This window comes from Diorhabda sublineata, chromosome 9, assembly GCF_026230105.1.
Source record: "Diorhabda sublineata isolate icDioSubl1.1 chromosome 9, icDioSubl1.1, whole genome shotgun sequence".
NCBI classification, from domain to species: Eukaryota; Metazoa; Arthropoda; class Insecta; order Coleoptera; family Chrysomelidae; genus Diorhabda; species Diorhabda sublineata.
This window is the reverse complement of record NC_079482.1, coordinates 25,627,881-25,642,076: the sequence shown is the minus strand read 5'-3', so window position 1 is coordinate 25,642,076 and position 14,196 is coordinate 25,627,881. Positions and strand designations below refer to the sequence as shown.

General features: G+C 28.5%; 1 protein-coding gene across 1 annotated transcript; it reads left to right on the top strand.

Moving 5' to 3' along the window:
* The first annotated feature begins 834 nt into the window (after positions 1–834).
* On the top strand, positions 835–13,811 carry LOC130448563 (uncharacterized). Its single transcript, XM_056785978.1, has 6 exons — positions 835–927; positions 8,121–10,373; positions 11,655–11,792; positions 11,848–12,049; positions 12,104–12,319; positions 13,087–13,811. The coding sequence occupies exons 1-6, from the start codon at positions 835–837 to the stop codon at positions 13,173–13,175; spliced, it is 2,991 nt and encodes a 996-aa protein (XP_056641956.1). The 3' UTR covers positions 13,176–13,811.
* The last annotated feature ends 385 nt before the right edge of the window (positions 13,812–14,196 follow it).

The window sequence follows — 14,196 nt, the reverse complement described above, 5'->3', positions numbered from 1 at the left end:
TTGGAAACCGATGGAAGACGGAATTATCTCCCTCTATCGTCGGAGTTTCGAATATCCTCGATTCGAGATTCGAGGTTGCCAAATATAATTTTTAGTATTAGATACTACCACTAAGTTTGCAGACAATAAAAACAATCGACTACCCCCTTGAAGGTTATTCAAAACTAGCCTATTATTTAGATCAATACATATATACAGGGTATTCATGAAGTAAAATAATTCGATTTTAGTCGAAATGTTTTTTTTTCAATCTACATTGTAAAACCAATGAACTAATTAAACTGACTAACAAGATAGGCAACACTGTAAAATGAAACGATTAAAACTTCAGATTAAATTATAAGTCAAAATCGATGTTTCTTTATAAAAATCATTAATAAAATGATAAAATCGAATAATACTTAATAGTTGATGAATAAAGAAGGTTTTAAGGTCTTTTATAAGTAAAAACAATTGGTAATAGGATAAGATAATATCACAGGACCGTAATGGCCCAATAACTATTATCTATATTATCAAGATATTTGTAATTTTCGTTACAGAGTGAAATACGGGGGTTCATCGATAAATATAATGACATTTTGTTTGAAAATTTGTATTATTCGGAACAAATAAAAAGTAATATAATGAAAATTTCACTTTATATAAATGTGCAATGATTCTATGACAAAAATAGTACATATTAGATCATAGCCTATAGAGAAAATTACGAGAGAGTGGTATCATCTCCGTAGATTCGCCAGTTATCGAGAGGGAGTACTGTAAAAGACGCGGCTTGTACTCTTCAGCGGTCTAGTACCATCTTTGACTACGTTCGGTGCAGTGAACGCGATAATGAAAACTCCAAAGAACTTCTTGACGTGTTACTTATTATTATTGTGCACGCGATTCGATCATTTAGAGGCGCAAATACTCGGAACGCACACGGTAAGTACCGAATTGTACTACTCTCGAGAGAAAGTAAACTATTGTTCATTTTTTCACATGAAGAAGTTTATTAAATATAAAATTTTTCTTCTCTTTCGACTATTACATCCTATATTAAATACGAAAACGTTTTTAACTATTAACTATAATATAATATATATCTAAATCGTTTTATATCTGGCAACAGCGCGTCTACCTAAATTTCTTATGACATAAAAAACTGTTTACACTTAAGATAAATCCAAAACACGTTATTGGTATAAATAAGAGTATAAATTACAAATAGTAAATAAATGACAATTATTATTTGTATTAATTTTTTCCTACATATATAGCATTCAAAAATATTTATAACAATTTGTTGATAACATTCGTAATTAAATTAATAATCAAAGCGGATATTCAAAAGCAGACAACTTGACAGCGCGATGTTGCCATATTTATTTTAACAAACTAATTTCAAATATTATTCTAGAAAGTATACATTTTCATTTAAGTTCAACGAAACGTATTTTTCAACTTTTTAAATTTTCTTTTCGTCAATTTATATATATTTTATTCTGTATAATTGAATTTTATTAAATATGCACAAATTAATACCTACTAACGAAAACGTTTTTAACTATTAACTATAATATAATTTTTATCTAAATCGTTTTATATCTGGCAACAGCGCGTCTACCTAAATTTCTTATGACATAAAAAACTGTTTACACTTAAGATAAATCCAAAACACGTTATTGGTATAAATAAGAGTATAAATTACAAATAGTAAATAAATGACAATTATTATTTGAATTAATTTTTTCCTACATATATAACATTCAAAAATATTTATAACAATTTGTTGATAACATTCGTAATTAAATTAATAATCAAAGCGGATATTCAAAAGTAGACAACTTGACAGCGCGATGTTGCCATATTTATTTTAAGAAACTAATTTCAAATATTATTCTAGAAAGTATACATTTTCATTTAAGTTCAACGAAACGTATTTTTCAACTTTTTAAATTTTCTTTTCGTCAATTTATATATATTTTATTCTGTATAATTGAATTTTATTAAATATGCACAAATTAATACCTACTAACGAAAACGTTTTCGGGTATTAGATACACTTGGCAACACCGGTCGTTTGACAAAAATGTATTACAGATATTTCATGGAAATTTTTTGTATGAATGGGACAGTCCAACGAAGAAAATAATTTCTACGGATTGATTCAAAACTAAGTATTGAAAAAATGCTTCTTTTATTATTATATATGTTACATATAGATATTCGAACGTCGTAAGTTAACAATAAAATTACGGAAAGAAAGTTTTAGGAAATTCCTACGAGAATTGTGCGGTGGCAAACTTAATTAACCACGTATAACGATAAATTAATTTTTACATTGTTACATTAATATATCTAGTTCTAGTATATAATAACTATATCTAGTATATATACTAGAATGTTTAGTTGATGGTATCGTAGGTAATAGCAACGTGCACAGAAATTCACAGTGAGAAACAGAGATGGCGTGCATTATTTCTTTTTCGTTCTATTGCATATAATAACGAACATGACTTTGATTATTACATTTTCAATATTTATATACAAGGATGTTTTGGGTGAATTAATAAATGAGAAAACTATGTTGTTTATTTCTTCTTATGCTAATTTCTATTGACAAATTTTGATGGTTGTGAAATATTTTAATCGTAAACTCTTCGAAATAGTTCATGACGTTAATCAGTTATCATAAGTAAAATTTATTCTATCTTTTTCTACTAACAATCAAATGGTAATTGAAAAGAGATGGCGTCAAGAATATAGATTATTTCGTATTTACCTGTTCATTTTCAACAATCAAATAGTTTTTAACATTTAGATATTTTATATTTTACTTTCAAAATTCTAAGTAATTTTAATTTTACTGCGAGTAATTTCGTAAATATGATATATATTTAAAATATTGACAGTTTAAAACCTCTTTATTTACGTTTAAATTTGTTATGTCTAAGACTCCATGTAACGGGAATTATTCGAGCAAAAATGTGACAATATTTATTTTTAAACAAACAGTACGTACAAAATCTCTTAAATATCTAAATTGGTGTGAAACTATTTTATTGAAATATACTTAGAAAAGTTATTTAAATAGTAAAAATCTTTACGCACATGATAATGTAGTAGTAGCCATTTTGTTATGTCTTCCAAACACGTGATCTTTTATTTGGGTATGAAAAAAAACAAAAATTTGTAATTAAAATATCCAATGTTGCATTGAAATTCGAATCTATTATTAAAAACTCGTACCTTTATGACGTAATCACATATCTGTGCTAAATCTTTTATATTTATTCAATCTTAACGTACTTTCCCATACAGATTTGTGTAATGAGAATAATACCTTATTGGAAGAATTGTTAAGAAATCCACTAATCTGTTTATAGACAGGATATGTATGATTATTACGTATTTTTAGAATCGAAATTTTTAAGATGAGATAAAAATTGGTCAATAGACATGAATACTTATAACGTAACAGGATCGATACTAAAAAAAGAAGATAATACGTCAAATGAATTTTTATGAATAGATTACCGTAGATAGCTATCTCTTTTCAACATTATGAAATTATAATAAAGAATCCAAATGTCATTACTTGAAAAAAAAAGAGTACGTATGTATTTTTACTGTGAATAAAAAAGGATAGAATGAATAGAATATTGTACTATTGAAGATTTTGACATATTAATTAAGCTATTTGTGGGCTTTAATATAGTTAATTGCTTATATTCAACTATATTGCATAATATATTCTCATAAACTTCTATAGATAAACGTATAATTAGTTAGTAGCAGAACATGTCTTTTATTGTTCTTTCATTACAACTGCTTCACGCAGCTTTACGCCACTGATTCATTCAACGAGTCTACTAGTTTTTGAATTTTAATCTTTTATAATTACATTCTTAATCATATTTCTCAATTAGGACGTGGATAATTATATTCTAGCTAACATATTTACAAGACAAGTGTGAAAATGTTCAATTAATTTAATTAGAGTTAAAAAAAATCTTAGACAGCTATGAAAATAAATCGCGCGCGACATCTTCATTTTCAAGTATGAACTTCATTATTCCACGATAACCTACTAAACTGTAATTATGTTTATATCAGATGATCGTTTCTTTTTGATAATAATCTTTTAATAGTTTGAAAGTCTATTAATATTCTGCCTTTTCGTCCGGAAATATATTGCTTTTAATACAACATTCACAATATAGTATTAAGTAAAGTAATTTCATTATGTAATGTAAATTTGCGTACTATATAAAGTATTTATTATCTATAGATAGATAATTTCAACTTCCCTGATTGTAACAAGTTGTTTTGATAGTTCAGTTACTATAATTTGGCGTTATAAAAATGATAAATTACGATCATCTAGCTAAATAATGAAGACGTTCATTATACATCATTGAAGAAATAATTTTTCGTATAAAACTGATACATATGTCCTACGAATATTGTCAGTCACTGTATATTTATTATTTATAAATAAGTACCATTAAATTTTATTGAAAAGAAAAACAAAATTGTTTTTAATCTTCCCGCGGTTGATAAAAATTTAGGTTAAGTAGGGGCGTATTATTATTTTAAACATATGATATGCTGTGTTGCCAAGTTTAACTATCCTTCGGAGATAATTTTATAATTGGAATAAATGAAATAATTTAGTTGAATTATTAATTAGGAATCAATTCAAAATAATAAAAATAAGGATGAAATAAATAAAAATGAGTCGATCATCAAACATCATACCTCAAAAAAAATGAAGTAATTTATTTGATAATTTAAAATAACTTTCTTCGTCACGACATCGGCGGGTTCTTAACCTTAGATGTTACATCCTTGTTAAGAAGAATCTTATCGCAGTTTCTTCAACCGTTTTTATTTGTTCTTGAACTTGATTCGAAAGTGAAAATACGAAACAACCATTATGTAGGTGGCTATAAGGGACATTTTTCTTAGTTTCTCATCCATTGTGTGACGACCTTACTTCGTCTTCACTTTCTCCAAAGGTCACGTTCGGTACGGAGAGTGTACACGGCATTTTCTTTCACATGCTGTTAGGTAATGACAAAATAAATTGTGTAGAATAAGTTTTTAAATTTAGTTTTACCACAAGACCTACATAAGCTGAATAAAACTTTATTATTATAAATAATAATATGATGATTATCGATTCTATGTTAATATTATTGAATTACCGCATTCATGGTCATTCCCATCATTAATTTTGAAGAACCCATTATTTGATAACATTTTTAATAATGTATTTATGTAGCGTATTCTATTATTATTATATAAAACTAGGAAATCGTTGAAGAACTATCACTACTTTAATTGTGAACTCAATGTATATTTTAACATTTTTTCCGAAAGCTCTAGAAACAATAATATAAAGTTTGACAGATATAATTCAAAGCGCCATCTAAAGTTTTACTTACGAGTTCAAAAATCATTTATTCAAACGTATTATAGGTAACTGTAAAGATCATATAAAATATTTATTGTTTTATACAAAAAAGTAGTAGACTATGAATAATATAGTTTTTAATAATAAATAAACCTCATATAAACAAAAAAAACAGACTGTTTTTAGTTAATATTACAATAATGAAACTTTTGATTACGCCATCTTCAATTATAACTCCAAACTTAAAGTTCATTAACAAGACGTATTGCAGATTACTGTAACAAGAATATTTATCTCTCGATGTTTTCAATATTGTATATTACATGTAATATATCACATTTTATTTAATTTAGTTAAAAGTTCATTTTAGAGAAATAATAACCAAATATATCTATTTTATAAAAAAATCGTTAGTTGCGCCATCTCTGCTTCAAACTACGAATTTTAATAATGACAGAAAACTGTGGAAATAAATATTAACCTTGAGATATACGTGAAGGTATAGAGATGGGCTTGTTAATAAAGATCAAAGTTGAGTTATATCGAAACTTGTAGAGATGCAAATAGAAATTCCATTTTACCAAATAAAGTATTATTGCATTAAAAATAATTACTATGAAATTATATCATATCTAATTACGAGTCATCTTGCAATTCTCAATTAGGCCGATCTTAACATAAAATATAATTTTCTATTTCAATTATATAGGTAGGTCAATTAGTCTACATTCACTTTTAGTCATCAGAAGCAGGTTATCGAAAGCGCAGATTTATTTATTGCACTTGAACGTTAAAGTGGAATAATGCTACTATACGGGGTATACGAAAAATATCGTCTACAAATGATTTTTGATCCGTTACGAAACTTTTAATAATTGTGAAATGGATAATTCGTAGTGTAAACAAAACCTCCTTTCAGTTAAAAATTATTATTTAAAAAGATCGAGGTCGAAACGCCCAAGCGGTCCACTATTCTTTTATATAAAATTTTCCTTTCGAATATTTATGTCGCTGACAACCTAATCCGTCCCTGTATAACAATACACATCAACTTTCACTTATCTCAGTGGAACGTTTAACTCCTCTTCGAACTATCACTTTTATTTTGAGGTGCAAAAAATAAGAAGCATTACGCACGTGTGAAATACTCTAAGAAAAATGAAAGTGATGTGAATTCGTGTATCAATGAACTCTTTGATTTTTAAATTATATGATTGTTAAATTCAGAGGTTATCTATTGTTATTTCAAAGTATATGTTGAATAATAAATATATAAACACTTCTTAAACGTGTTCAATTACATACTTATAATGTTTTATTTATTTATTTAAATTGAACAATATTTTTATTAGCTACCTTCAAGACTCTAATACACATCTCCTCTTCTTTTTTGTTGATAAGTCAAATTGGAACTAATTGAAAAGTAGACAATTTAAGATTATGAAAAACGTTACTTCTTCTTTTTTATACGCCAGCTGTACGGTCCATTAGGTGAATGGCGCTGTTGTCAGCTTGTATAGAAAATCAACAGTATTGAGATAATGCATTACGTTACATTGTATTAATAATAAATTATTATTTAAAATATATTCAGATTATCGTTCAGTAATAAATTTTCATATATGTAATGCATCTATTTATTTACAAACATAATTTTAGTAGCGACTCGATATATTTTGCAATCTGATACATAATTTCATTAATTTCTCTATTTGTTCGTACGCAATAATATTTTTATACAATTCCAGTTCATCAGACATAGAGTTTTAACCTTTTAAATTATATTGCAACGAATGATTATATAACTGATGTAGGAGCTGATTTCGTAAACCCAGCAATAAAAATTTTCTACTCAGTAAATTTTTTAATTGATTCTAAATAAATAGAAAATTTAAGTAGTAATAAAATGGACGTGAATAAATTTGACCTCTTTCGTTTAATTATAATGTATCTGTTGTTATATTACACAAAAGTCTGCTGAAGCAGGAACGTAATTTAAGGTTATAAATCAATTATGAATTTATTTTCTGTTAAAAAAAATCCAAATCGCAGTAAAAACAATTCCATAATTTTTTTAAACTCTAGTTGTATCATGTATCTCTTAAAATAAACAATAATTATAAATACTGATTCAAAAATTACCAAATATCAATGTTTTGCGTCTGTGTATGTTGTGTTGCCTATGGAAACGTATACAGTATTTTGTGTGGTCTAACTACGAGGGAGGATTAGGATCAAAAAGTTATATATTATCATGTTTATGTATGTGGCTGCACAGCTATGAGATAAATATATGATTGATGACCTATATAATACAATGATAGATCGAATGCTACATTGCCGATTTTCAAGTATATGTAAAGAAATAGTCTTTAGTTTTATGGTTTACTTTATTTATCTGTGGGTTACGATGTCTATGATAGATCTGTCATGGATGTCACAAATGTCACTGTCACGAGTGTCAATTTAGATTCATAATAATAGAGATTAATTAATGTAGGTCAAGAAATATTGTTTATTTAAGAGAGTCGAAGAAATAAACATTAAATGTCGTTTTTCTTTTATTTTTAGGTGAGATTTAATTATGTAATATAAAATAGTTTATTAATATCACTTATGTAGTGCATTTGTCGTAAAAATAAAAACTTATTATATATATTATATATATATTTAATGGTTTTAAGGAAATATATTTTAATTGAGGAATTTTTTACAGCACTTTGCTCCTAATGCCGATAGAAGCAGTCAGCTTTCACCTCAACAACAAGGACAAATATTGAGCGATATCCAGCAACATCAACACAGATTTGATTTGCCTCGAAATCAACAACAATTCGAACCTCAACATTTCCAGACAAATCAAAATTTCCAATCGACGAAAACATTACAGACGTTTTTGAATCAGCAGCAGTTTGTTTCTCAGAGCCCTTTACAACTAAATACGCAAGAAAGTTTTGCTCAAAATGAATTTTTGAATAATTTGCCTTTATTAAAATCCATACCAACGAACGTTGTCCCCACGCCGCAGCAAGCTTATCAACAAATATCCCCACCAACTAATCAAGTGATTTTTCCAGATCAAAAACCTTCCGAAAGGACGAAAGTCATTCAACATCATACGCAAACCAGTTTCCAACCGGCTCGCCAGTCACTTCCGCTAGGACCACAGTTCATTCAACCCAGACCAACAACTGATCCCATTTCACTTATAGAACAACAAATAAAATCGTTAGATCCAGAAAAACACAAACAAAAAATTAAAGAACTCAGAGAAAAACAAGCTATAATCGAAAAACATGCTCAGTTCGTTGAAAAACAATACGAAAAAGCACTTAAAAAAGCACAAGAGGAACATCAAGCTTTCATCGATAGACAGAGGAACCAAAAGAAGCAACTTTATCAAAAATTGTACAAAACTTCTGCGGAAACAGTTTCGTTACCACAAACAGCACCAAGATTATTATATCCAGAAGAAATTAGTTTATTTGAACAAGCCGTTAAACAATATTACGAAGAACATCCAACAACTACTTCGAGTCCTAGTACTAGTAGTACTATTTCACCGACATTTCTACCTACAGCGTTACCACAATCTAAAGTTAAATCGATACAAACTTTAGAAGACCTGAATCAATTAAAAAACGAGTACAAATCGCAAAAAATACGGAAAGATGATCTCCTCGAACAACTGAGATTAGCAATTGGTAGAAGACAAGAAGATGAAAGTGAAAAAACTTTGAGTTCTAGGGAGATATCATCATCTAAAGCAAAAACAAATCAACTAAACTCACCAGGTGATCAAGCAAACGCTTCCAAAGGGAAAGAAGATGGAAATGTCCTACTACCAAGCGGTCACCAAGTGAATATATTCGGAACCACTACTATTCCGAAAGAAATAACTTTACCGAACGGACAAAAAGCTCAGTTGATCGCCAGTACCACCCAACCGACGCCTATAGAAGAAATAATACTTCCAAACGGGGAAAAAGTCGAATTGATCAAAACTTCGGATCCCAGTTTGGTACCTGATGGTGTTAAAGTCGAACCTGGTAGCGATTTAGAAAAATTAGTATTTTCTAGAACAACTACAACAACGGAAACACCACCGAAAGCTATTTTAGACGAGCTTACCAAAACCGTACCATCTTCTAATTACGAATTATTGAAAACAGGCGCGAGTGGAAGTTTAGAATCCATCGGGAAGAACCTCCCTGATGAAAAAAAAGTAACGTTCGTACTTTTAGAAGAACAAAGTGATGGTACTTTGAAAATACAAGGCGTCAAAGGAAACGATAAAGATAAACCCGTCGATGTGGACGCCATTTTAAACAAAATTAGAAAAGGAGAAATAAAATTACCAAATAATCCTAATATAAGCACAACTACACATACACCCGATATAATATCCTCAACTTTACGCAATGATTTTACAACGTTAGGTGAAATACGTGCTACTATTACCCCTAATTCGTTCGCTACCGAAGAACCCCGATTCGGTAGTACCATAAGTGAATATAACGAAGAAGAAACTGGAATACCATCATTAAAAACCAATATAGGTACGCAAATAATCTCGACTTCAACGCCATCAACTTACTTTTCAAGTACACCTCGTATATTAAACAAGGATTTATTAAATCAAGCGTCTAGTGTACAAGAATCGCCGAGTAAAAATTTGCTAGCTCCCAAACCTACGGAAATAACGATACAACAAAATTTTTCTCAATTAAATCCGATACAAGAAGTAGAAAATTTGAAATCTGAATTACCAGAGATATTAAAAAAGAACGGATTGTTCGCTATGGCGAAGTTTTTAAAACAATCTGGTCTCGATACGATTTTGAACGAGACAGGTCCGTACACGATATTCGTACCGACCGATAAAGCTTTTAGAACTTTGTTGATTCAATTAGGGGGGCCCGAGAGAGCGGAGGAAAAATTTAAAGAAAATCCGAGGTTACTAAGTGGGGTGAGTAATTCTTCTTCTTTTTTTCGTACATTCAGTTTCAACATAGACAAACAAATAACGTAGAACAAATTTTATTATTGAATCTTCATATCATGACAATAGGATAGTTGACAAAATTTGAAAATTAGTTTAAAACGATAATTTAGCATTTATTCCAACCAAAGAATATATTATTTTAAGAAAAATAGGTTTTTTACGTTTGAATTATGAGGTTTTAGAAATGAACTTGAAATTGACCGCGAAAAAGGCCAAGATTGTAATGGCGTCTAGAATGACGTGTTTGTTTATGACAGTCAATTGTGTTTTTTAATGAATGATGAATTCCTCGTATTTTAAATAGTGTATAGTGCCCAAATGTGAAAGTACAATGATAAAAACACCAGAAAAATTATTCATATACGTTTCAAACAATAAAGAAATACGAAAAAAGTGGTTAAAAATGACAAGATGCTTTTACTTTATCAACTAATCACACAAATTATTTTTGTGAAGATCATTTTGATGTAAGTATCAAACAAAACTAGATGTATAGAAAAAGGAATTTTGCAAAATATACCACACATAATATATAAAACGTCAAGATTTAATTAAGTTAAAGTTATTGAAATTTTGTATTCGTTAACCTCAAAATCAGAATTTTCATTCCACGGTGGGTAAATGCGACTCTTTGACTAGTAACTGCTAATTAAATAAGACTTTGTTTGTTCTTCACATAATACTTACATATAAGTTTTAATACTACGATGAGCGAAAGTAGGTGTTAATAGCAAAAAATTTGTCGAGCACATCGGCGTCAATTTTGGGCAAAATACTGTAGTTTGCTTTGTTAAATCGTGATTCAATGGCAAAATATACCTGTCTTACAAGATTAATGTAAAAACGAACTTTATTAATTTAATATTAATTGCTGAGAAAACTCGATATAACTTTGTCACTTAATACGAAAATGACAGTTGCAACATAGCGTTTCGCGAGGTGTGACGTCACGCTTTTATGATTGGTGTTTAATGTCACGTGATTAAACGCCTCATTTTGTCGATTTTATTTTCCAAAAATATCATTTTTGTAGAAAAGTTGTTTTTTTTATCTACTAATTATAATTGTTAATGATTAGAAACTCAAAGCCATCCGATTTATTCTTAGTGAAAACAAGCCTATTCGTATCTAAATTTTCACATTAGTTATAGACAAAATTATTTTATTACATTTCTCGTTAAACAAATTTCTTATTTTTTACTTCCCGACTTATAATTTGTTATGTAGTATTAAAATTTGTTTCAGCTATTGTTGCATCACGTAATACCGGGTGCGTTTAAAATAAATTCTCTACAGGATGAAATGACAGGTGTGTCTTTGGCGGGAACTCAATTACGAGTGAATCAATATGCTATGCACGATAAAGAATGGAACGATATCAAAGTAAGTGATTATTCGGTTATAGAATGTAGTTTTTTTGGAAACGAAATTATTTCAGATTACTACTATAAATGGAGCCAAGATATCAGAAGAAAACCAAGATATCGAAATACCACAAGGTGTTGCACACGCTATAGATAAAGTTATGTTTCCCCTACCGGTTGGAGATATCGTTCAAACGCTGCAATCAGATCGAGAAAGGAGATTCACTAGTTTATTAAGAGCAATATTTGCTTCCGGACTCAACGAAATGCTTCAGAGTAAGAAAATATTATTTAAAAAAAAAACTATAGAGTGAGATTATTTTGTTTTAGGCTCAAAAATTTTCACGTTGATCGCACCGACAGAAAAGGCGTTCGCTGCTTTATCCACCGAAGATCTAAGCAAATTAGTAACCGATAAAGTTTTAGCGCGAGAATTGGTTCTCAGACACGTATTATCTGGGACTCTTTATACCAATGGTATGAGATACTACCAAATTAAAGATAGTCTACTACAAGATCGACAAATTACCTTCAGTAAACAAACAGGTACCACTAAATCACTAAATTCGCTTGTATGGTGTTTAACTTTTGTTTACAGTTTTTCATTAATGTTTTCGATTCACTTTAATAGACTTTACAGTAAAAATATTTCATTTATTTGAGTTAAACTAACACAAACTGTTCCTCATATCAATAAACTTGTAGTGGAAAAAATATAAATATTTCGACTTGTGTATATACGACTAAATAAATATTTGCAAAACCATGGTTGCCACATTTATTATATAACTTTCCTTTAACTAATTAATTTTTTTTATATCAAACGAAATAGTACTAGGTTACCGATATAACTAAATATTTTACCAAAAAAAATTTTTTAGGTATAAAAATTTTTTAATAAGATCGAAAACAAAACCAAAAAAATTATCAGTTGCTTTAAAAAAAATGGCGTTGTATATTTTATTTTAAGTAATTAGTTAATTAAGTTTAGTAAAATGAAAATTTCTTGTTGTAATTGTAGGATATTTGATTAAAAATAAATAATTAATTAATTAAATTTGAAAAAAAAATCAAACTACCAATAATTTCAGTTAATATATAAGAAAATCATTCGATCTGGCAACACTGTACCAAGTTGTAATCTGTCATCTCTTCTTCTTTACGGACTCGATTATAGACTTACTTATAGTTTTAAAACATTCACATTTTACGAGAGATAAAACTATATAAAATAATTAATAATTATATATAACAAATTTTCAATTATTGAATTAGCTCTATAAATAGTTAATAAATGAAATATTTTGTTATAGGTAAAGTGAAGGTGAATAATAATCTTCTAACAACGCAGAACATTCCCGCTACGAACGGTGTTATCCACGCCATCGACAATCTACTTTGAATGTATTTCGATGATATTTTATGATTTTTCAATCTGCGATCGCCGTCATAGAAAAGAAGATTTGTTAGTGTAATAGATAAACAATTAACAATATAGAATTACTTTTAACAATGCAGGACTCGATAAAGGTACAAAATTTGTTAAACTAATTCCATTTATAAACTAATTGATGTTAAAAAGGTTCAGGTAAGCTTTATTGATCATGTGAATACATTTTTATCCCAGATTTTTTTACGTGACATATATTGCAGTATTTTGAATTTTTTTTTTACTTACAGTACAAGAATTTAGTTTCTGTATTACTTTATACGTACGGCAAAGTTGTTTTTTCTATGACCTGCATCAACAATTTTAGTTAAAAGAAACTTTTGAGTGCAAACTTGTTTGATTTACTAAATTAGGTTTGTCCTGGTAGTTTCCAGTTTTCGAGAAATTTTATTGAATATGACACTATGTTATATCCTATAAACACCATAAATTCGACCGAAATTATCAAAACTGGCCACAAGACTAAGTTGTATATATTTAAAAAACATTATTGAATGTTTAATAATACCTCTATCAATATTGTAAATTATTTAAGTAACTAATAGATTAGTTTGTACATTTATTTGTAATATATGATTTTTAAAAATATTTTGTTTTTTATATAAATCCAGATCCAATCGAAAACTTATTTTTTTTATCGAAGAAAATTGTTGATATTCTTTTTAAAAAGCGTATTATATCACTTGAAAAAAGTATTTGGAATTTTTCCGCTAAAACTATATTAAAAATAGAATACTTTGGGAAGAGAAAGAAAGAGAATCGGTTAACCACTATCTATTTCTTTTTACACACAATTTACAATTATCTGTATCACTGCAAGCAGTATCAGTCTGTGTAACTGACTTCAAAGATCATATGGGAAGGTTTTAGTTGGCAATCCTGTAGCTTTCTGATTGACAGTTCACGTCGATTATAGTCAGTAAAATTTACATGTCATGATTAAATGATATTTCATTCATTTACGTTTTTTAAA